The following is a 25,818-nucleotide window of genomic DNA, read 5'->3' as shown; positions in this document are numbered from 1 at the left end:
GAGCTTGTACTGATAACTTTGGTTAATGCTTATTTTCTATTCAGTGAAATGTTTTATATAATTCTTTTTTAGATGAACTGAAGCACATCATAGGTGCTGAGACAACACGGAAAGGCATACTCCGGGTCTTTGAAATGTTTCAGCACACCCAACTAAATAAGAGAATGGTGTATGTGTTTCTGGAGGGCTTCCTGGAAACCTTATTTCCACAATATAAAATCCGTGAGCTCTTCAACAAACTGCATTCACACTCAAAGCAGATGGAGAAATACAAGCAGAGACTACAGTTTTCTCAAGCGCCTTCCTCACAGAAAAGGTGACACTCCAAACTATTAAGCTGGTGTCTGTTTGTCCAGGACTACTGACTTGGACAGATTCTCTGGGGCTTAAAACTCACATGCTGTTATTTCTGCACCAGTCTTAGTGTCACATAGATTGTTAATGCATCCGTAAGACCTGTGGATCTTTTCATTCTCACCTTTTTTAATACAACCACTACTGCAAGGGGTTTGTCTTAAATGATTTGGTGCGTCTTCATGCAACATTGAGAAGAGTACTGGCCCATTATGTAAGAATATTGGTTCCTTCCGTTCCTGACTGAATCGGTGATTGCCAGCAATGAAAAGTGCCAGACTATTTGACGAGGATTAAGTAAAGCACAAGGACAGTAATATGTTGGAAGATTTGGCTAGTTTGGCACTGGGAGACTTGTGCAATGTTTGAGAATTTTTCATGTGGTTTGTTTTCCATTGATTGATTGATTGAGGCTTTATTGCTGTTGATCAATATTCCTATAAAGGCTGAGCTAACAAGAAAAAGTGTCCATGGAATAGCTGGTTCTGGAAAAATTAAATTACAGTATGTCCCAAAAAGTATATTTAATTGAGTACAGGCTGAGAGCTTTTTATACCACAACTAATTTCACTGCTGTATCTTGAAAAAGAATCTTGTTTGGGTTCAGTGGTGTAAGGCAGAGGTACAGTAGAAATAGTTTGTTTTGATGATTTTATAACTTTAAGGGCCCTATTCTGCTCTTCAGGCACATGACATCTTGCATGCCGGTTAAATTGGAAAGGGGCATACATTTTTTTTTTTTTTTTCCCCTACAAATTCTGCAATTGGTATATTTAGGGGGCATTTCAAGCAAGGTGGCTGTAGCAGGAGAGGGATACATGTTCCAAACAGGGTAGACACCACATTAAAAGATAAATTTGCACTAAGAAGCAATTTATACACAGTTCTCATAGTAAAATATAAAATTTATTTTTTAAAAGCCCATTATATTGTATTTCATTTAAAATTGCCCTAGTTTTAAGTATATATAGACCTCACATAGAAAAATACCAGAATTATTTTGGTTCCTCACTTGCACAAAATTATTCTAGACTTCATTAAACAGTCATGCAGGCCTTTGGAAATTACTGAATATCACAGTGTATATATGAAAATAAAAGTACAATTACAATATTTTTTTAAACAATCTTTTTTTATTTTGCATAATGTAAAATTTTAATAAATAAGCTGTTCTACACTGAGGCCCCAAATCTATCTCTTTATGTCCACAAAAAATTAATACGTATGCAAGACTAAAGTGATTGATCATATTTGTTTGGCCATAGTATACCTTGGAGTTCACATTCTATCTTTTTTTTGGACTCCTTATATGTTTTCAGCACCACTACAGAGGACAATAAAAGGTAACCCTATCTAATTCATCATATAGAATTTTTTTAATGGAACAATGTAAACATTAAACATAACTTAGGATATTAACTGGATTACTCCTCTTACTGATTGGCATCTACATGGGAACAATAGATGATGATCTCCCTTACCTGGGGTAGGGGAGAAAGGAGGACTTCTATAGGAGCATAGTAATGGGAGTAACTTGTATCCTGATGGGAACAATAGGTGATCACCTTATGAAACAAGAGGGAAGGAGGAAGGGAGGAATCGAGAAGCCCCCTCATGGTGGTCTGATCATATTGGCTGAAATCTCAATTTATGGGTTTTTTTTTTTCTTCTTGGATTCCATTCATACAGTTGAAGCCCTTCTTACAATTAGGTCTTTCTTCATACTATTTAGTGAACATAATATATTGGCTATTATTAACATTGTCCTACAGTATGCATGTGCTCATGTGCACTTGTTTTTCTTTGCAGAACTACATACTGTATATTTAAATCCCTTCCTCACTGGGTTCCAGGCAACTAGATAGCAAGGTAGAAAAATTACCCCTTCTTATTCAGGTTCTAAAGAGGCATGGTAATTTAAATGCTGTTGGAATTTCCCATTTATGCTAGAACTCGATAAAATTGTTAATCTACATGGCTATATCTGAAATTCCTGTTGCTTGTGTAGAAGTCTAAATCTCTTCCCTGTGTCGGTATGCCCCAGCATATTTGATACATAATAGAATTCCATGCAGCATTTGTGCTTAGCAATTCATATACTATATTAGCTATTGGGAAGGTTGAATGTGCAAATAATTTTTTTTTTTTTAAAAAAACGTAAAAAATATGACCATACCACATACAATTTTGGTTTTGGTTTTTTCCTTAAATCACCTAAATTTCATGCATTTATACTTCAGAGCCAGAAAGATAAGATGTTAATCAATGAAGTCTGTGGTATTTTTACCTACTGTCACTGTATTAGGCTTCAGGAAGAATAAGTCATGCTCAAATTTTAGGGCTTTTTAAAACTGTATGCATCTAAAATCTTCAGGCACATGGTTTAATGATCTTTGTCTAAAGGCATTATGCCCAGTGAATTTATTGTCTATAAGAAGTTCAGGTTTTTTTTAGTATTTAATTTCAGAATGAGTTGTTTTAACTTATTGATACCTGTAGGGAAGACCCATCAAAGGTTAATATTTTGTTTAACAAATTGTGTGTATGTACTATTATTTACAAAGTTTTACATGGTGATGCATCAGCCCTGTCAACCCATGTTGTCTGTAATCCTGGTAAAGCCCCCACAATTGAATGTTAAAATACAGCACTTAGCTGGCTGGGTGTATCTCCTGGCATTTGGGTGCTGTGACTAGTTGCTGAAAATAATTGTGCCATTGTCCAACAAATGCACTTGTTTTAGCCTTAATTCTTTTAAAGAGGAAAACAAGCAGTTGAACATTTTTCATTTGGTTCATCTTCAAGCTTGTGCTGCTGGTGTTTGCTAGAACTAAACAGTTAATTTTAAGTGCTACCAGAATGTGTACCAATTTTTTAAAAAATAAAAATATATAAATTCCACAACCTAAATTTTAATTTTGTGCAATATTTTTCATTTAACGCATGTGTATTTGAATAACTATAAAATAAATGAATTTTTAATGTTTTGAGATCTAGGTTAAACTGTTATCTTAACCCAACAACTTGCGTTCTGTTGTTGCATCAGTTTATTTAAGGACTTGTTTTAAAAGTCTTGTTTGTCACTCCTTAAATTCTCTTGTTCTCAATGGTCTTTGCTCAGCTGAGCATGGCTCATACTACAAGAGAAAATCTAAAGAGCACATCTTATGAATATAGCTGTTATAAATGACTTGTGCATATCATTGTACAGTAAGTGTCAACTGTGTGCCTAATTGTTCTATTGATACTTCACCCCCTTTCTTTACCGAAGAATGAATATGAATGAGAATGTTATGGTCATTTTTACTGAATGGAAAAGAACTCTAAATTTTTATTTGGGGTTTGCATTATGTTCTGTCCAATAGGAAAGCTGAAAACTATTACACTAATAAAGTATTAACAGTATTTTTGTGCGTCTGTAATAACTTTTTATTCTCAAATCACATAATCTGTTGAATATGACTTCACAAGACGGGACTGAAATCACTACAGATCAATATTGTTGTTGGAGCTGGGCAAATTATTTAATCTAAAATGTATTTCCAGAAAAAAATAAAAATGAAGATTTGGCAACATGTAGGCATTTGACAGATTTTGTTTTGGATTTTTGCTAGATTGGCCGCCTTTTTAATTGTTCAGTAGTTGTATTTTGACATCTTTGAAATGAAACCTCTACTTTGGAATTGAGAACTACTTTGGAACTAATTTTCATTGAAACTTTTTTTTTTTTTAGTTTCATTCTTAATTTTAAAACTGTGGTATTCAAATCCCAAGGTAGGACCTTTTAGGCTGGATTGGTGTTTAATCCAAAAAATAATTTTTTGAGTTGGGGAACTAGAGCTGCACAAATGTGCATTTTTCCGAGTATTGCCTACTTAGTGGGAGTTCAGTTTGCAAATATCATAAGAATTCCCACTATTTTTACCCAAGATAGTATTGCAGAAACCTTCAAAACAGTTCTGTGTGAGTTTTGAATATAATCCACTTCAGAGTCATAATGCACAGGTTTAAGATCTGCACCTGCATTTTAAGAGAAAAGGAATAAAGCTGTATTGGATGCAAATAACAGTAGACCATTCCCAAACCACTGTTAGTTGGGGGGCGGGGGATGGTTACCCTTCAGGTTTTTTTCCTCCCCTGGGTTTATTTTCACAGCAGCTGGGTCTGCTGTGGAAGCACAGTTGTTACTTGATATATATATTCCAGCTGTTTCACATTCATCATAAAGATGTCCTGAGATCTTTGAGTTGCAGAAATATTATTTGTTTGACCCTGTGGTAAAATGTTTACTGTGCTGTTTTCACCTAATTTATACTCTTGTTATAGTCTATATGCACACTTCATCAGTTCACTGACCATTCATATTCATGATTGTTTTTTCACACTACTGATTCCAGGACTAAGTTCATAGCAAGGCATCAGAATTGATTAAACTTGCCCTCTAAATAGTTATCTTTTAAAAAGTGCCTTTTCCTTCCGTTTGCATTGGCAAAGTTTAGGCAGCGGCTAGTTGCTAAACTAGTGGCTAAATGAAATACTCATTTGGTTTATTTCTCAAATATATCAGATTAAACTTATTTTGTTTTTGTTTTGAAGAGGGAAGGTGGCTAGAATAATTTGTATTGTTATGCATCCTCATGGCTATTCTAGTTTTAACCTCTTACGGTTTTTCTTATAGAAAAATAAATTAATTTATGCAGTGAGAACAGTGAATCTACTCTTGCTAAAGACTGAAAACTAAGGTTTAATTTATTAGAAACGTCCATCAATGCCGACTTCCACAATTTGGTACATGCGGATACTTTTGGATGTTAATGCTCTAAAAGCTATGCAAACCTTTAAAAAAGTGTGGACCATTTGAGGGTTGGGGATTGTTTGGATATGCTGATTTCAGAAATTCATTTCAGTTGGATGCCAAATTTCAGAACTTGACATTAAATTTAAAAGCCAAAAGGAGAACAGTTGTATAGAATTAGATACCACTCTTTTATACAGAATTAGTAGTCCCATTAAAAATCATGAACTTTGTTTAAAAGTAAGTGTTTTTTGTTTGGTTGGTTTTTTTTAATTGGAATTTTATTTGCTCTCTTTTTGCCTTTTTAAGGTATGTTCAGATCATGTTTTTTAGACCAACCTAGAAGGCTAGGCCAGGTTTACCCTAATTTTAAGAGAAAGCAGAGCTGCAAATGAAACTTTCTTTTAGTAAATACCCTATGTCATGCGACTTTTGAAATTTGAGAGTTGACGGTATGTATGTTCACTCAGGGCACAGACAAGATCAGGTCCTTAGTCATAAGAGGCCTCTTGTTTTGTTATCTCAAGTGGAGAGAGATTAAGGGGAAAATGTACTTTTTCTGTTTAGCCCGGCTTCTCTGCTCTAAGGTCTGAAGTGATGCATACCAAATTTAGTGTAAATCTTACTTTTGTCAGATTCCCCTCCATTTCACTAGTTTTTTTTCTCAAGTCTCTCTTAGAGAAGCTGGGTGCATCTATATGTGCACTTTAATGTGCATTAGCCTGCTTTCATGCACATTTAAAGTGTACCCAAAAAATCACATGCTTTTGCTAATGTGCATGAAAATAGGCTAATGTGTCTTTCCAATATCTCACAGTGGAGGCACTAAGCTTAACGTGCATTAGCAAGAGCACATTAATAAACATGTAGACAGAGTGGTTAAATCCTTTTATCAAAACATTTTTCTCCCTTTGTTTCAGGAATTTAAATAGCAAAACTTAGCCTATTTGAAGAACTTGGTATAAGTCCTTTCCTTTCAATCAAACTTTAGTTTCAAGTTGTTTTAAATAAACTAGTTCTTTAATGATCTTTTGAGTGTTTCAGCAAACAAGGCGTGACACTGCTAATATAGCTGTGGTAGAAGCAGGGAAGCCTTAGGAAAATTAAAACCAGCGGTGTCATTCTGTATTACCCCTTGCACCTTGTGTGATGATCCACTGCAAAGTAGATACAAAATACAATCACTTTTGATTTAGTATTGTTTCACGTGAATCCTACAGTCACCTTTCCCAATGCAACAAAGAACGGTGCTCTGAGGCTTTTTTTCCCTACATATTTACACCATAAAGAAGTAAAACCTTTTAAAAAAAAATTGTATGTCTACGACTGTACCAACACTTATTAGGTACTATACCCTAAATAGCTTGCTAATAGGCTTAAGTGCAACTAATTAGACTTCATAAATAGAAGTGAAGACCTGACTACTTAAGAATTCCTCCCTCCTTGCTTCCCCTGCCTTGACTTCCAGGGAAAAAAAAAAGTTCAAGATCAGTTGTTTTTGACCTGGTCTAGAGTCATTGGATATCTACGTAGGGCCACAGGAGTAGTTATGCTACGATACAGGACTCTTGAGGTTCTTAAAGAACATTCTTGAAGCACTAAGATCTGGGTTGGTGACAATGTTGTGTCAAAATAATCACCTGAGCATCATTAATTGCATTATACTGCAATCTCAAGGCAATGGCAATTGGAAACAGAAGTAAATCCAAAAATGAATGGATGAGCTTTCCTGCCTAAAGTGACTCGAGTAACCTGCAGTACAGTGCACATCTACATCACTCTTCATCTCTTACATAGGCCTTTTGAAGCTTCCAGAGTATGTGCATCTTTTAAAAAGTATCCAAGGGTTCAAGTGACACAATCTGCTCACTCTAAATGGACGCTCTGTTGCACTGGCATAAGAAACGGTACCTATGACCTGTGGATTAGTTATGAGTGGTCAGATCAGTTGCAAGGCACTTCTGCTCTCTTCTTGAATTTGAATGAACTTTATTGTAACTCTGAAGCTATTTTTTGTGAAAAGTTAGTAAGTAAAAACATTTGTTTGGATCATGTAAGTAGTAGAGACTAAAAAGCATAGCAGACAGTTAAAAAACAAACAAACAAAAAAACCCCCACAAAACTTGGTTCTCCGTAAACAGTGGGTCCAGCTCTGGATATCTCTGCAAGGGACTATTTGCAACAGGTTTCTGATGGGGAGGGAGAGGCAATATCTCTAACTGGCAGATTCAAGTGATTTGATTTAGTGGGGTATGAGGGCAAAACCAGTGGTTTATATTCAATTTAGAAATGGTGGGGAGCTGGTATGGGCATCAAATGTTCCCGGTAGGAAATGCCACCCAAGTTGGTTGCTACAATATACATCAGTTTTAGCTGCTTTGACAGATTAAAGATTGCAGCCCTCTGCAGTATTCACTGAAGTGCTCTGGGTGGAGGTGACAGAAACAATATTGAAGATGTGTGAGTTCTGTATTTTGGAGGAACTTGCATACTTCTGGCTAGATAGAAATGTTGGGGAAGGTAATACTGGCTACTTTGCAAACTTGATTAATTTAAAATCCAGAGATCCATTCAGACTCGTAAATTTATAAGTCATTCCTTCACCCATTTTTCTCCCCTTCTCTACACATTATTTTGCTAATTTCTACCTGTTTACATTCTCACTGACCTCCTGTCACAGTTCTAGCTTCTTTCATTCCTTGGAAATCTCAGAACAACAGCAGAGTCTCCCTTTGCCTGAAGAAGGGAGCTTGTGCCCGAAAGCTTGCAAAGAACTTTTTTACAACTACTCAGTTTGTCTAATAAAACATACTGCATCTAGCCAACGAACCTTGCCTGCCAGTGAAAGAATCTCTCACTGGACCTGCCTCAGGAGAGGGAGATTTAAAAACATGTCGTCTTGTGTCTGCTCCAACTGAAGCACAAATACTGAAATACTTATGGACAAATTTCTAGAAGTGAGATTATCTGACAAGTTCACAGGCCCAGTTGGGTCAGACAGATATCTTGACTTGAATTCTTAATTGAACTGAATGACTAAACCTTTTGAAGTCTGTCCATCACTAATCTGAAACAGAATAAGGCTCTGCATGTGTACTGAGCTTCTGAGCCTTTTTTTGCTGGCATCTGCTGAGACAAATTTTAGGCCAATAGAATTCTGTATTCTATAATTTATATACAAATGCTCTGAGTTTAACATGTTGGTATCATCATACCAGCTATGGGTGCAGTTCCTTATTTTTCACTTTTTATATCTTCCCCAATGGTTTTAAAGAATGTAATAGATTGAAAGATACTTGCCATTTAAATAATACTGTTGTCTGCTTTCAGAGTCAGGGACTCTTTAAATGGCTTGTTTTGATCATCTTGAAGAGTTTGGTCAATGTGGCATCACACTTGGTCTTTTTAGGTGAATAAATCGGACATCTCTACATTAATGTTAAAGATGGGAGGGCCAAACAAGGTGGCTAAATTATTTCCTGGACTGACACACTTCCTCCATAGTTTGTTTTCCATTGCTTTTTTTCTAATAAAATTTCTTAAGTTTTACATCATTCTCTTGGTCAAACTATCAAATGACTCTTAAAAATGTTTGACTCTGCTATTCCTTACCTTTCTCCCAGTATACTATAGAATTATTTGGCTTTAGACTTAGAGTCCTGAGAACTGAAAATGTATCAGTGTTTTGTTGAGAGAAATCATAAAATGTACTTTTTTGCTTTTTCACAAAAAGCTGTTGGTTTTGTGTCTTGTTTTTTTTATCCAGACCAAAACCTTTTTAACATAAGAGAATCACTTTTATTACACTCTCAGAATAATTGAGCACTGCTTTACTGTTAGGTCAACATTTATACAAGTTCTGGTTCTTGCTTTCCCAATGAGTCTCAATGCAAAGAGCATGGGGAAAGTGGGACTTGTTGGACACTCAATTCTCATATACCTCTGTAAATCCCAGCCTAAGCATTTTCCTTTCTTTCCCTTGAATTCCAGTTGCATCTTTTTTTTAATTGTGTCAATACTGAAATGTAATTTTAGAAAATGGATTTGAGAAGTATTTCTCTAAATGTATTTAGATGTGTAACTTAGTGGACAGAATGTAACAATAGCCATCAATTTTTAATCCTCGTAGCTATTTGTCCAATGGTTTTAGTCAAAATATTTGCATTTCTGCTGTCTTCATCTGTAAATCACACTATGACTCTTGAGGAGTACCACAAATAAATCAGTGTTGTTACAAGGTTTTGACAACAAATCATATAAAAGCTAAGTAACATTGTGGTGCCTGGTACCGCACACAATATCTAAAGGTGATCTCAGTAGCGCTGTATGTCCACTCCACGGATGAGACATGTTTGTACCAAACTTGGAGTCCAAAATGGTTTCTGGCGCTTTCCCAGTGACCTTTTCCTTTGAACTTTATTGCTCAGAACGTTGGTCCCAGCATAATCATCATCAAAAAATTCCTTGTTGAACCTTGTTAGCTATCTGTTCACTGTTTCTCCAATATGGTTGTTGCTTTTCCTTGCTAAAACTGAATCGGTTCTCTTGACATGCAGTGTGTTTTAGTTTGCTTCAGCGTGATTGATTAATATGCCTTCTGGTTTGCAGTTTAAGGAGAGTGTAAGCAAAATATTCCTAGGTAAAATTTTGGCGTAGTTGCCGATTCTTTAAAATGTATGTGGGAGAGATGTATGTTTCACATGTATGAACATAATTTTAATGACCTATTATACCCTGCATTGTTATTTATATTAGACTTTCCTTCCACAGTAAAAATCACAGAACAGGAATGGCACAGAAGGGTGCATTTCTGGAATATGTTCCCAAGGAAGAACAACTAGTTTTTGATGCATAGGCCTTAACAGTGACTAGAATAAAACTCCCATTGACCTTTAAGGCCAGTTTTTTTACTGAGCTTTTGGACACATTTGAATTTGGTGGCATAAGTTAACAAGCCCCAGGCAAGCCCTGTAGATTTCAGAAGGGTTTTATTATATTTTGCATCAACACTTTAGTTCAGAAAGAAGTTCATGATTTGCTGCAAAACTGTTTTAGCTTTATAAACTAAATAAGACTGATTTAGGAAATGTGTGCTATTCCTAATGGCTTAGAGCTACTTTTTTTATAAATCTTTATTGAAAAAGAATCCATTGATGGTAAAACTATACATTGAACTTGCATTTGAAATACACTGTAGTACATTAAAAATATTGTGGGGGAATTTGGATTTTTCTGTCTCTGGGATTTGGTTAATACAAATTAACCAAATGTGTGATGACTCTTGTAGGTCTCTAGACTACCATGGATAACAAGGGATATAGAGACTTGTTCTAGATATTTAAATGCTGAGACTATAGAGCAGTATTTCTCAACCTTTCTAGAATCCAGGCACCCCGCCTGTAATTTTTCTGTGAATTGGGTGGAGTCTGATTTCAAGAAGTTATGTTTTTATAACAGTACGTATCTCCTCACACAAGATGTGGGCAATTGCAGCAGGTGAAAGGGAGAAGGACCATCCAGGTTAGGAATGAGGCCACACTGCAGCAGCTCTTCTGGCACCCCTCCATGAATCCCACGAAACCCCAAATGAGCAACAGAGTAATTGTGAAGCAGAATCATTAAACGTCTAAGAAAATTGTGTGAGCAATGTGAATACTAAAGAAACTTAGCAGTGAAGGATGATGGCAAAACTAGAATTTCACATGCAAATCCTTTTGCATTACAAGGCTAGGGGCCAGATTTAAAATACCTGAATTAAAACATGCCCTTAAGATTTGTTTACCATGTGGTCCAGGAAGGAGTATGAGAAACCTGATGTCTGTTTAGCTGTTTCAGAGATTTTTAGACATCCTGGTTAAACTCATGATATTTGTCATTTTGATCCAACCTGTCAACTGTCAGAATTGCTTACAAGACTGTCCTTATCAAATCTAACCTCAAATTCTGTCCCAGATCTAATTTTTTATTTTTTTCATCTGTAGTAATAAAGCTTATTAACATTGATTGGTCCTATGTAGCTAGAGTATTCTTGTTAGATGAACTTCTAAATCAGTATTTTGATCAATACAACAGATGACATTCTTGTATTGAAGGGAAACTGACAAATGTAACAGGTGTGTACCAAGAAATAACGTAAGCAAAACCCACACATTCTCCTGGCATGATAATGATCATGAAGCTGAAGTACAGAGAATGTGAACTCTTATAAGGACCCTAGCATTTTCCTCAAATAGTTTCATGGTACATGCTTGCCATCATCTGTTCAGCTAAGGAGAGGTTTCAAAGCAAAGACATAAAAGCAAGCAATACCAATCTGCTTAGTAAAAAGATGCCTTGTTTATTGTGTTTTTAACACCCCAAAGTCTGTTACATAAATCAAATGAAATATAAAAATTTTTATGTCAGTAAAAAGAATCAGCTCTAAAAAATTTTCTCGAAGCATTTGCAACTCCTGCGTTGCAGCATTTCTAGGAGTGGCTGAAAACAGGATGAGCCTGAGTATTCGACTTCCTCATCAAACTTGAGTGCAGTGTATGGCTAGTTGTAGCTGGAAGTGGAAGAAGTAAACTAGATTTGTAACACTTGTCTTAGTAACTCAGGCAGTATTTGTAATGATCAGAACGATACTAGTTTTGAAAAAGTTACTGCTTGATACCCGGTCTTACAGCTGTCATATGCCTGGCCTATTGGACCCAGCCTCTGCATTGGTTTCTAAAGGGGAATAAATCAAGGAAGTTCTGCTTACCAGGACTTCTAAATCAAGTGAATGACTGAATTTGGTCATCAGACATTGCCTAAAGGTTGCTCAGGACCAGGACTGTCCATGTGAACAACAGTACCAGCCCTATTTCTTAACAGGCTAATCCATGTTAAAATGTTTCACTTGGTATGATTTCTGCCTTACTTCCCTCTTAAGCAGAAAATAGTAATGCAATTCCAGGTTGTTTTGCTTTAACACCTAGAGCTTTCCTTCCTGCTTCCTCTCAGCTAATCCTCTTGAATGATTTCTCTTTGTAACTGGCTTCAAATAACCTCATCACCTAGTCCTTTTTAAGTACTCTCTACCTCATTTGTTGTATTCTGCACTCTGGAAACCTGCAAGAATATTAATGAGAATGAGAGAAAGGGAAGGAGAAGACTGCAGAGCCCTCCTTCTATAGAAATGAGAAGCTGCATGTGTACTCTGCTCCATTTATATGCATACCAAATAAGTATGACCCTCAAGAAAGGCATCCATGAGGTCTGCAAAGAAACTCTAGGATTTTCCACAAAAACCCCCCATCAGGACTTCATTCTTGAGAATGAAAGCTTGAATTTCCCTATCATTGACAGAAAAAAGGAGAGCCTTCAAAGCCTGGCAGAATGACCTCAATCCAAATAGAAGCAAGACATTTATCACCACATATAAAGCTAAGATCCAGAGGAAAACACAATAAGCCATCACTCTTAGGTCTAGGAACAGTACAGCACTTTAAACAGCTTTACCATAGATGTGCTATGGCAGGACCACTTCCAAGAGTTCCTGAATGTTTCCCAATAAGGACTAGCTAGCAGATCTACCAACTTTTCTAGAAGCCTTGAAAGCCATTGATAATGAACAGCCAAGAATGTGGCCCTGATGGAATACCAGCTGAAATCTATAAGCAAGGTGGAAAAATGGCCTCATACCAACTGCATGCTGTTATGAAAATCAGGAACCATGAACAGATTCTCAATGACTTCAGCTATGCCAGAATCATTATCATATTCAAGAAAAGAGATTGGTCTGTAGCAATTATTGTGGCATTTCTTGCCCATAGCTGGGAAAATCCGTGCCTGTGTGCTCCTGTAGACTCAATTTCCTCTCTGAGGAGAGTTCCAATGTGGTTTCAGACCATTCAGAGGTATAATAGATATGATCTCTCTTGCTAGACAGCTGCAGAAAAAGTGCCACAAGCAACACTTTGTGGCCTTCATTGATGTGACTTTGGTTCAATCAATAGAGAGCCTATGGAAGGTCCTGATGAGAACTAGATGGCTGACAAAAACCTGTTACCAGTGGCTCAGAAATGGACCGTTTCATTATTAGAACTGGAGTTAAGCAAGAATATGTGATTGCACCAGCATTCTCTTCCATCTCGCTCAGTGCTGCTATTCTACAGCTCATTGCTGAGAGTCGGCAACTGGAGTCAGCATGCACCATTACACAAATAGGAATCTCTTTAACATCAACTGGTTATATTCCAAACCCAAGAAAACTAGTAACTCCATTACTGATCTTCAGTGCACTGACAATTGTGTCATATCTGCCTACTCAATTGAAGAGCTCCAGGTCACTCTTGATCGCTTCTGTGAAGCACATGAAATGCTTGGAGTGACTGTCAACAAAAAAACAAGAACCTTTTCTAACCCACCCTAAATTAACCAGCTGCTTCTCCACATACTACAATCCTTGGAGAATGCTGAGCATTTCCCTCATAGGTTAGCCATCTTTCCCCAAAAGTAAATGGGCAATATTCAACACCAGAAAAAATCTGCCAGCACTGCCTTTGGGCTACTCCAAAATCATGTTTTTAGTGATCGTGGCATCAGAACCCAAACCTAACTGCTAGTTTACCAGGCTGTTGTAATCCCTGCTTTGTTGTATTGGTATGAAACTTGGATGACATATTGGAAACGCCTGAAAGTCTTGGAATATTACCATTAATGATGTTTTTGGAAATTCCGCCATTTCAATTGGAAGGACAAAAATGAATGCCAGTGTTCTGACTCAAGCAAACAGCATAGAGCTCATAGACATTGCATGAGCACTGAAATCCTGTTTATATAGCATCAGCTTCATTGGACAGGATGTCTGACAACTGGCTCCCAAAACAGGTCTTAAACTCTCAACTCACTCTAAAGGTGGATAATGGCCTTCAAGGTATAGTTGAACCTCATCTGAAGAAATGTGATATTGACATCAATATCTGGGAGTCTCGAGCACTAAATCATCCTCCATGGCTCTGTCATGTACAACAAGGCATTGATCACTTTTTGAGCTGACTTCACTTGGGGTGGATAGATGAGAGACAAATGGAAGAGCCTGTGACCCAGCATCACCAGGTCCCCCTCCTTTTTCCTGCATCTTTATGCCACACCAGCAGTCGAACATGTGGATCTCAAATCTGCTTCCCCAGACAGACATCTCCAGATTCCTTGATGCCTTTCCTATTTACTGGAAGTCTATCATCGTGTATCAAGGGACCACTACCAATAACAACAACAGAATAGGCTCAGCTGCATAAGTGTCAGTCCTGACTTGTTGCTCAGATTGTAAGAAGCAGCCACTGTCTGCTTTCTTCAGCCCCAAAGTCTACTCTGCCAGAAATAGTGAAGGAGAAGCATCTGGGAAAGGCTGCTATTAAGAGCCTTGAAAATAATGGACAGTAGTCAGTTTGGGGGCTGGTAAGCCTGACATCACTGTATATTTAAAAGCATTGTTTCCATTTATTTTGGTTAAGTGCACACTCTGGTTAAGTCCTTTCCCAATCCTGAAGCAGTTTTTTATTCTTTATTTTATTCTTTAAATGAAGCAGTCTGTATTTCTCTTGGGGAATGATTGATTCCAGTTCACTTCACTGATGTGGTTTGAGTGCGAAAGTGTTGCAGGAATGGGCCCATGCATTTTAAAACATCATTGCTACTTGAATCAGGTAACCTTTGGTTCTGGGCGCTCACCTCTCTTCTCTCTCCTTCCCCTTCCCCACTTCTCCCATCTTTGTTTTCCATGTAAGATAAGGTTCAGGAAGTGAAATGGCAAAATCATTAGGAGCTGCCTAATGCTACTTTGAAACACACTATTTAGTATTATATTTTGATTTTTTTTTTTTTTTCTATGCGTCTTCCAACAGGTTAAGTATGTCTACACTGCGGTCACAGAAGATACTTGAGCTAGTTTTAAACTGCTATACTTTTGCCAGGGTAAATTTATCCCTCATTCATTTCCATGTTAGCACAGCTAGACTGTTACTCGTACTTTGAACTTTGTGTTTCTGTGACTTCATTGGAGTTCTAGCTAGTTAAATGCTCTCAGTAGCCATGTAAGGAAAATTATCCTCACTTTTAGAAAGCCTTCTGAGTTGATGGCGTCTCTTCATTGATTCTTAATGGGCACTGAGCCATGCCCCGTTTGGCTTCTCCAGAACTGGAGACATGATCAGGAGCAGCACCAAGAGCTCCTTTCTCAACTGTTCAGACAACAGATTCTCTCTAAACACTTGCCAACCTATTTACCTTTTTCTTAGTACTTGTTCTTAACATGTTCCTTTAATGTTTTTTGAAAGTCTTAGGCTTAGGAAATCTAATAAAGCAAATAGTGATATGACTTAACTAAAAATTGCTCTGATGCAGACAGTTTTAGTAGTGCGTATATCGTTGTTACCAACCTAGTTTCACAGTAGTTAGGGATTTTATCATTTTAGCCCCTTGAAAAAACTTCTGGCTGCAGGTGTTTTTCCTTCTTCTGTACAGGGGTTCATGAAGGTCACAGCAGCATGAAATCTGCCCTAATTCAGCTTAGCTGCTAATCACATAGAGAGAAAGGAAAGTGTGACTGAGTATTGGGTAAATGTCAGTTGGCACCTGTTTTCACCATCTCAATTTGTTTTTCTTCTCACAGCATTTTACACCTCTTAATTTAATTTGTGACTGGCCTTTTCTCCTCCCAGCTGTCCAGAGCTCTGGTGCACACATTCCAGCTGGTGTTATCATGGCTTAACATGGCCCAAGGACTGAGCCAAGCAAATTACCCAAGTCGCGTAGAACTCCGAGGTCCCAGCACTCTCATCGCCTTATCTCACTGCATGCCCGTAACTTGATTCGCAGGACGTGAAATGGAGTAAGCATATTTCAAATACCTTCAGAAAGTTTTTCCCATCCTAACTATGTTGTTTTGGGATTAAAAAGGACTTGAGGTAACAAAGTGGCCTATTCAGCAGCTTTGCAATAATTACAATACTAGTGTTGATTTAAGTTTGTTTTTTTAAAAATATAACACTACTTAATGGTATTTGCAGAATAGCCTATGTGAAGAATAGGCTGTCTGGCAGTAGTAACATTGAAATGTTTGGCACAAAAGAGTTATATTTCTCTCCCTCTTGGGGCATGAATGTGCGAGAGAGCTGCAGGTCTGAAGATATGGAACATTCCACCCTAGTGCCCCAGAAAAAGTTTAAGGCAGTCCCACAGTGAGGTACAGAGCAGTAGCAAATTGAATTTCTTGGGCCTCAGGCTATGATAACTTAATCCCTCCTCTTTACTATAGCTACTTTCCAAAATAAGATGTGTGACTGTCTGGAGAAATGAAGACTGGGAGACAGAAAGATCGTGAATTTGCAAGTTACAGAAGCCAACAATATCCCCTAAGCTCCCTCCGTGGAGGATCGGAGCATTCCAAGTCAGTAACAAGCAAACTTGCTTAACTCTGTTCTCCTCCTGAGCCAATATTTCTGATCTGCTGTCAGTCCTGTGGCTTTGCGGAGATTACTAAGCCTATAAATAGCACTGGGATTCGTTAAATAGGCTGCTAATTTCTCTCCCTTGTAGAAGCTAGTATTTTGTTGCAAAAATCAACAGTTCTGTCTGCCCTGCAACCAAAGACATTGCTCCTGATGCTTGTATTGTCATAAAATTGTAAAATAGGAATATGCTTTGGTCACTTTCTGTGGGAATGTTATTTATTTAAACTGTGATTTCCACACCCCCCCCCACATATGAGTTGCCAGCACATGGTGTTCCTTTTTGTGTTGAGTCAGGAATTTGACTGGTGAATGAGAAGAAAGGTGCACAATAATGAGGAGCTATTGACACTTTGTGGGAAAATCTTTTGGGAAACATTCAATTTAGAAGCAGCTTGGCTTGCTTCTTTGCCTAGTGGCATATTTTTCAAGACCAATGCAAGGTACATATTCTTCCAGTACAGAAGCCTAGGATTGACTTGAGGCAGCAACTGAGTTTTTTTTTTTTTTTTTTTTTCTGTCCCACTTAATCATGTATGAAGCATATGATCAAATATGAAGGCTCTAGGATTCAGCATCTTGTCCTTTATGTACAAAAGATTAAAACAGATCATGTTTCTTCTAAAAAGTAGAAACTAAACAGGAAATTTGGACAATTAATTCTAACCCTTTTCTCACCATTTCAGGTCAGTGTTCAGGAGTGTACAGCTGGTCCTGCCATGAGGTCTGTTACATGACTTCTCAAGGTCCCTGCCATCCCTGTTTTCTATGTTTGTCACTAAAAGTTTGGCAATAGGATACACTTGTGCTATTGAGAATTGACTGATATATTCTCATTATTTCCTTCCTGTCTGTGGGGCAGATCCAAGGGGGTACACGGATGCACTTGCACCCTGCTTTGATTCCTCGTTCCCCCATATTTTAAAACCAATTGCCTGGCAGTGTCAGCAGCAGCATTTTTAGTCAGGCGGAGCTAAGGGAATTAATTGACTTCAAAACTCATTATAATCTACCTGATTCCTTCTAAACTCTTCATTCCATAGGTGTTAATGACCCCCTTTTCTTTTTAATGGTCTTGATGTCTCCCTAGTCCAACGCTCCTTTGTTCTGCAGTTCTGCTGTCAGTTAGCTGCTCCAGGTAATGAAGCTCCCATTTCACAGCCCTGCAGGTTTGGTTTTAACTCATTCTGATGAAGTTATTTGGTTTTGGCTTCAAACGTAAACTGAATAATATAGCCATAAGCCCCTAGCGTATTAGTAAAGCTTCTAGTTTATTTTTAACTGAAGAAAATGTGTTGTTTTTTACATGATGATGCACCGCACCATCTGCAACCCCCTTTTCCAAATTCTAGATCGTCCCATGCTTGTCTGTATGCACTTATTGTCTTGTGTAGTGTGCTGAGCCTGCCCCCAAGAGCTTCCAACCTCTGTCTTTTTTTTTTCTGTCCAGCAGGTTTCTGTTCTGTGACTAGGGCTTGCTCTCTAGGCAGGTACTCCTAACTATGAAGTAAAAATGGGGAAGGGAAATTTGCAGAGGGATGCCGTGTCCCAGGCTGATTTGGGATAAAAAATGGCATTTCATTTAATTTTTTTCAGTAAAAAGCTCTTCCAAGTGCCTTTCTCCATGTTTATGAAAGCCCAGGTGCAGGGCATTTAATATAGGCATTTCTATAAACAGGTCTGGAGTGTAAGGGTTTTTGGGAACTGAGGCAAGTCTGTGTAATTTTTGAGTGGGCGGAGGTCTGACCATGCATAATTAAGAGACCTTCCATGTGCTGATATCATCTAATCTATGTTACTTATTCACTGCAGTAAAGGCATCTGAGATCCATCTGTGGAAAGATTATCGTCATGCCCATTTCCATTTTATCGGTCCTTTGCCTCCTGTCTCAAATGCATGACCCCAGCTGTTTGATAGTGGGGTGGGGTGAGAGTGAAAATCAAAATTGCCTACAAATGTTAAGTCACTGCAACCCTTTCACTCCAATCCAGGCCCTGTAAGTGGGCATTTACAAAACACAGCTATAAAGCCTGATGCATTTGGGGGAAAGAAAAACCAAAAACACCCTTATGGCTAATAGTCGTTTGCCTATGTTTGCATACTGTGGTGTTGCTTGGCTTCAGCCAGATGGAAAAGCAGCACAATCCCACAAGAGCCTGATCCCAGCCATCTCAGGAGTCTCATGAGAACAGGGCTTGACAGATTTCCAGCCAGTTTCTTAGAGCTGAAAGCACATTTCGGACCTGCTGGAGGTTCCCCTGCTTGAAGTGCTTATCTGAATTCCTTTGGTGATTCTGTCTCTTCAAAAAGCAAGTCACGTGAGCTGCTATGGCTAAATGTTTATCATCCTGTGGTAGCCTACTTCTGATGACAGAAATGTCTGGGAAAAACTCCAGCATGTGGGGGGTTAATCTATGAAAGCAGCTGACTTTTCCCTCATTTGTCTCTTACCAGGCGAAGCTGCTGTCTTAAGTGTATGTCATCAAGACAGCACATACGCGTTGGGTTCCGGAGAGAAATGATTCTGGGGAGGAGGCATTTTTGTTCAGTTAGCACTGGAGAGCTGACTGGAGTCGAACCCTCGGGTCAGTCCAGCTCTTGGCAAGTGTTTCTTAGGGAAATTATATATAATTCAAGAGTAAGATTTCAAACCGAGGTTCCAAATTAGGACCCCACAATCTGATCGCAGGCCTGAATGGAGAGAAAGTGGCTAACCTCTTGAGGATGGCACCCCAGCATTCCTGGAGGGTCATGCTTTGGCAGGGGCAGTCAAAGGAGACTCTGGACCTCTTGGATCCTTTTCTTCCGAGATACATTGAAGGGTTCATTATAAAGCAGTAACCTGAGATGAGTCAAGCAGATTCAGGAAAAAATAAAGGAAATGAAGGGCATTTTGAGCATCTGAAGGCACTGGAAGGTTTTCCCGCAGGATAAGTTTACCCGTCTTTAGTGCCAATATTTCCGGTAGCTTTGGGGTAACTTATGCAGATCAGTGATTAATAAAAATGAGCTTTTTAAAAGGCAATTGTCTTCTTTCTGCAGAATATATATTTCTTGATGGTTTTTGAGGCTGCAAGGTCCATCTTAATTTTCTTCTTTCTGTAAATTCAGTATTTTTGTTTTAAAAAGCCTTGTTCAAAATTTTTTTTTCCTTGAATACTTTTCCCATTTACCTGCTTACGAGGTAAGCAGCTATGATAGGATACTGGAGTGGGAGTGGCAAAGAAGGGTGAATTGGAGGGTAAATTCAGATTTTTTAAAACCTCCTGGAAGATTTTATAATTATTAGAAAACTGGTGAGGCTAGTGATGTTTTCACTTGTTTGACTGTTACTGATCTCTGTGTAAGGAATGCTTGGATGAAAGTATTTTATTACTTCCAGGTAAGATTTTGCAATCTTCCCTTTACCCCAAGAATTTCTCCATTACTGCTTGGGGAGACCAGCTATGACTGGTGTTTTTAGGTTATAGAGTTAGGGCAGAAAATTTAGTTCCTTTTAAAACTAAACAAATGTTCGTGCTGTCATTATCTGACAAAGCAGAAGTAGGTAAACTCTCTTTTTAAAGTTTTTTCCACAATGTCCTTAGAAAATGGCTCCATAGAATTATTTAAAGAAATTATCAAGATGGTCCACAGTTTGGGATGATGTCAATCTGTGTTAGAGGGCATTTTGAGTAGGGGCTTGAAGATAGTTACTCATGCTCTTTTGGAATAAAATACAATCATTTCAACTTGTTTAGATGGAGGCAAGAAAAAGAAGTTGGTGTTGTGTGAATGTGTGGGAGCAAAAGGAGGATGAACATCTGAAAAGCTAAACAAACTTCCCTTTCTGTGTTCCTGGGCATAGAGAGCTTGTTTTTATTTTTGGACACACTTGACAAAAAAAAAGGCTATTCTCAGATTTCCCATTGTTTGTTTGTTAAACAGTTTGGTTGACCATGGAGCAGGACATGGCAGTGGTCCCCACTGACTGCATCTGTGTCTGAGGGCTAACATTAATGTCTGCAGCGTTAGCATAATAGTAATCCCTATACAGTTTGGGTAGAGATGTTATCTTTTTAATATGTTATCATGTGCTTCCAGTGTAGCTTTGTTATTACCATTTGTTGAACAGTTTTGTGCAGCATTACAAAAGGTTCATCTTCCAGCCAACCACCACAGCCTGCTAGCCTGTGGCAAACTATTGGCCTTACCCAAACATGTGCTGTGTTCCCAAAGCTAATAGTGATTTCTATAAGAGTTGTAGGTGCTCAGCACCCCTCAGGAATATGCTGTCAGTATGAGTTGTGATTTTTTGAGGTCTTTTCCCCCTTTTACCATGTCACTAGGATAACACTAGTCAAAGTTAGCACCTTCCTTCTATATGCTGTCAAATGTTGTCTTTCGTCTGAGACTAATGCCCTGATGCTATAACAGGTTCTGCCTGGGAAGTCCCACTGTGCTCCTGTTGAAATTGGGCATGCTTTGTCCATGCAAGGCCATATTAATCTATCAGGTTTTGTCTCTGGCTTTAGCTCTTGGTGTTGTGGGAATATATGCCTATTGATAAAAGGTAACTTTCTGGCCTTGTATGAAGAGAATGAGAGAGGAATTAGAGCAGGGCGGTGAAAGTGAATGTCTGTGACTTGCCCAGGATATGTTTGAGATGTTATCTGACTTGGGCATCTCAGTAGTTTAACTCCAAAGCTCAGCTGTGTTGATCTTGCCTACAATAGTCCAACAGAGCACTCTGATTGGTGGGGAAACCTTGATCAATCCCACAGATACTCAGTTTCTAGAATACATATGATGATATCCCTCTTGCCCCTACAGCTGGCTCAAGGGAGGAAGGAGGGCTCCTGTGGTGCTGCCACTTTCTGCTGTATGCCATTCAAATTGTTGGGATTTTCATTTTTGAAAATCAGGCAGTTTAAGGGAGTTTAATTTCCTCCCTCACAACCTTCTGTAGTATTAATGGCTTTATTGCAGAAGTTGGACTTGGTGTCTCTGTAGTTTTTCTGAAACACAGTGAAGTGCCATGTATGCTTTAGGCCGTTTTGTTCTCTCTCCTTTGTACCTTTTATGACAATCAAATTATGGCTGGAGATTTTACAGCCCATACCGAGTCTGCTGTTTGTCAGTTCTGTAACATATGGGCCTGTGAGCCTTCAGCTTATTCAGGTCTCCATTTCACATATGCCACATAATCCTAGTACGAGACAAAACAGATTGAGGTGACCTGGAATTCACAAGCTTCTCTTTGATCATCCAGTACACGAGCTAATGGGAAGAGCAGCTACATATGTGCAGTCCAGCTGCCAACTGCACCTTGCACTAAAAACACCTGCTAAATGTAGGGAGTCTCTTTTGAAGTGAGGTCATATGGTTTTAGGTAAGAGCTGGATCTCCTATCTACAAGTAAATAAGAAAGTGAGAAACAGCCCAACTGGGCAGCAATAAGGTAATCACATTTCCTATAACCTGAGAATCAGTCTTTAAGGTATGGACAGAAACGTGCTAGGATATGACTTATTCTTCAGTGGCTCTTTTAAAAGACATTTATTTTGTGAAGGGGAAGTGGATGATGGGACATATTTTTTTAGCCAGCATTTTAATATTCTGTACTCCTACTAATGATAAAATCTGTACTTGGCAACTTTTCATTTGTAGAGATCTCGTTTGATTCAAACTTTAAGGCATGTTGTAACCAAACAATCTGCTTAGCTTTAGACAGGAGGTGTTGCTTGCTCCTGAATGTGTCTGGTGGAGGGCGAAATTAGTACCACTAATTTCTTTTTTCATTGCTGTTAAGAAGGGCCATTGGGTATGTGGAAAGAAATGAAATCTATTTGTTTTTGTCTGTGCTAATAATAAGGGAAGACTGGTTATAAGAGCAATCTCCAGCAAAGGAGGTTTCTTGTTCAGTGGCTGGGTTTAACGATCTTGTTTATCCTAGGTCATTAACTCTCTCAGCTAATTGTTAATCCCCAGGAAGCTTGTACTCATTGTTTAAAGACAAGATACCTTTTCCTTCCACACTTTCTTGTTCACCCTTTCTTGCTCTCTCCTTTTTCTTTTAAAGATTTTTTTTCTTTCTTTTCTTCTTTCTTTTAGGATATTTATTTTCCTACATAAAATCCAAAATATACATTTAGCTGAATCTTTTCCCAGTCCAGATGCACCAGTGCTTTTTCAGTCTTCTGGAGGAAAAAAAAATCTTTCTTTATTTCTATGGTTTATGTTGGCCTTACTTCAGTGATCAAAAGTTGCTACTAATAGAGATCTGAAGCAGACTGAGAATATGTACATGCATCCTTTGTTTTGGCACACAGTTCTAATTCATTAGACTAACAGCAAATGCCTGGAAGCAATATAGTTTTTTCCTTTGGAATATGTAATATAATTTATTGATCTTTATTCTCAAGCTCAGCCCTGCTGCCTGGCTGTCTTCTACTGGTGCCCCCAAAATACATTCCTTCTCTGAGAGAAGTGAGTGGTTTTTGATAGACTTGTTTAGTATCAGTTTGTCCTGTCAATGCCAACAATTTATCTAATGTTTATGGGGTCACAGAAAAAGAACTTCATTTGGCAGGCCTGGCTTAGACACGTGATGCCTTGTACTACAATCTACCAAAAGTCAAATTCTTTGCCAAGATAATTTTATTTCCTTTAAAATATGGAGAGTTTAAAAGGTATCACTTAACTGCTTATAGAAAACTGCGGCAATTTGTATTATGACAAAGAAGTCCCTGCTGAGAAGGAGCAGCTGCCAATGTAGAAGAAAATAACCCATTGTATATGCACAGATATATTAACATCCCCAAATCCTGACAGCGAAGTGCTTTTAGGACGCACTGAGAATACACTGCAGATTCACAAATATTCAGTAACAAGAGTTCTCAGTCACTATCAAGGCAGTCAGCCTTTATAACTGCTTAAGAGAAATGGGAGTAGGCAAGATTCCCCCCCACCCTGCCCCACCCCCACTAAGATAAGACAGTTTTGTTCTTACATTCTCACTTTTTTTTTTTGTTTTTTTTTAAATGTCAAATGGTCTTGTATCTCCTGAAACATAGGGGGGTAAGTCCTTCACAGGGCCTGATGCTTCTGATTCTCTTGCGCACAACTTTAATTGAATTCCTAGATTCATAGAAAATTAGGGTTTTCACAGATTTCATAGACATTCGGGCTGGAAGGGACCCTGAAGGATTGTTGAGTCCGGCCCCCTGCCCCAGGGGCAGGAAGTCATAGAATCCCAGCAAGATAAGCATCCAAATGTGTCTTGAAGGCATTCAAAGTGGGTGTTTGAACCACCTCAGGCAGCAGTCTATTCCAAACCTTGGGGGCTCAGACAGTAAAGAAATTTTTCCTTATGTCCAGCCTGAATTGGTAGCAGTGGAGTTTGTGACTGTTTGATCTTGTCATCCTTTGGGCGCTCTGGTGAACAGATGTTCCCCCAGATCCTGGTGAACACCCCTGGTAAACTTGTAGGTGGCCACCAGATCACCCCTCAGCCTGCGCTTTTCTAGGCTGAAGAGGGTTGGAAGGGACCTCAGGAAGTCATCTAGTCCAACCTTCTGCTCAGGGCAGGACTATCTCCAACTACATCATCAGGGACCCTGGTTTTCTATTTCCCATTGAAAAATGGGAAAAAAACCCCACAGTGGGTTTTCCCTTTTAATAGAGAAAAAGTCAAATTTTTAATTTTAACAGATATACCCATGCATGAATGGCACATGCCACTGGCAGCTGGGGAGGCACAGCTGTGCTGGCAGTGGCGGGAGTGCGGAAGCGGCGAGCTCCCACAGATGCCACCGGCACTGTCGGCGGGTGCAGGGTGAGGGGTGGCAAGCACAGACCACAGGTCAATGACCACCTCTGCAGGCGCCACCATCATCAGCAGTGGTGGTGGTGCCCAGGGGCGATCGGGGACTGCCGGCAGAAACCACCAGAGGTGCCGGCAGCGGGGTGGCAAGTGGTGACCACCCACAGGTGCCACTGACAGTGTTGGTGGCGCCTTTTTGCAGGGGGGTGCATTGTCATGCACAGGGGGTGCATGTGCACTCACGTGCACCCCCTATGTGTCGCCCCTGTTTCCATGGATTTTTTACTTTTGCAAAGAGCTATCTGCAGGCTGGCAGAATTCCAGCCTGCAAGAGCTTTTTGCAAAAAGGATGGCGAATCCTAAGACCTGTCCTTAGGGGGAGAGACAGGGGGAAGGGGCAGAGCCTGAGACTGTCAGCCAGGGTTAGGCTCAGACTCACTTTCCTTCCTGAAGCCTGTGAGGTAAGCGGGGTTGGCTGGGGGCCCCCTCCAGTGGGGCTGTGAGTTGGGAATGGGGGCACTGGCAGGGCTAGGGGGCCATTCTTGTGGGTTGGGTGCATGTGTGGATGACTGCCAGGGCTGGGGGAGGGGTTGGGAGCTGTGGGAAGAGCCAGCAAGTTGCAGCTGTGTGGGAGGTGGCAGGTGTTCAGGGGAAGTGCTACATGGAAGGCTGGCCTGGCCTGATGGTGCGTGGACCGGCAGCTGTGCACCATGAGGCTGGGCAGGAAGCCATACATGGAGGCATACAGTTGTGTGCCATTGGGCTGGGCAAGCTTCTGCTTGTGTCCACATGCACCTTCTTGCTGGAGTGCTGGAAGCCCCATATGGAGGCACAGAGCCTGTCTGGCTTCATAGCAGGTGGCTCCCAGTCCATGTAACAGGTCTATGCCTCCATGTGGGGCTTCTAGCACTCCAGTGCGAAACTGCCCATGGAGATGAGCAGAAGCCTACCTGGTCCTACTGTGCTATAGCATGCAGTGCTGCAATCTGCACATGCTAGCATAGAGCCATCCTGGTCTGGACTGAAGGCATGGGCTGGATCAGCTCTGTGCCAGCATGTGCAAGCCCTGAGACTCAGCCAGAGGTGCGTGCTGTCAGGAGCTCTGCCTGCTGCGGCCATGAGTGCCCAGAGGGCCTGCTGCCAAGCTGATGGTAGTGGGGGCTGTGCACTGCAAACCCCGCGCCTGCCCACAAACCTCACATACTCCCACATTCCCACACCCCTTCACAACCTCCACCACAAATCCCTCACCCCCCCAGCCCCAAACCCACCCCACAGATACAAAGTACCTGCATATATTTCTAAAGAAGGTTCAAATATTCCTAAAGAAGGTTATATTTAGTTTAATTTGTTTTAAAAAAAGTAATTATTTTTTCATAATTTTGAG

General features: G+C 39.5%; 1 protein-coding gene across 2 annotated transcripts in view; it reads left to right on the top strand.

The window, feature by feature from the left end:
- SNX13 (sorting nexin 13) overlaps nt 1-3,759 on the top strand; it is a 122,463-nt gene extending 118,704 nt beyond the window's left edge. For both annotated transcript variants that reach the window (XM_019534274.1, XM_019534265.1), the window contains exon 26: nt 73-3,759. In XM_019534274.1, coding sequence (XP_019389819.1) covers nt 73-320 — 248 coding nt within the window. In that variant the 3' untranslated portion in view covers nt 321-3,759. The remainder of the gene's footprint in view (nt 1-72) is intronic.
- The last annotated feature ends 22,059 nt before the right edge of the window (nt 3,760-25,818 follow it).

This window comes from Crocodylus porosus, unplaced genomic scaffold (assembly GCF_001723895.1).
Source record: "Crocodylus porosus isolate Cpor-Errol unplaced genomic scaffold, CroPor_comp1, whole genome shotgun sequence".
Lineage (NCBI taxonomy): Eukaryota > Metazoa > Chordata > Crocodylia > Crocodylidae > Crocodylus > Crocodylus porosus.
Note: the sequence above shows the minus strand (reverse complement) of the source record. Positions and strands in the feature narration are given on the sequence as shown.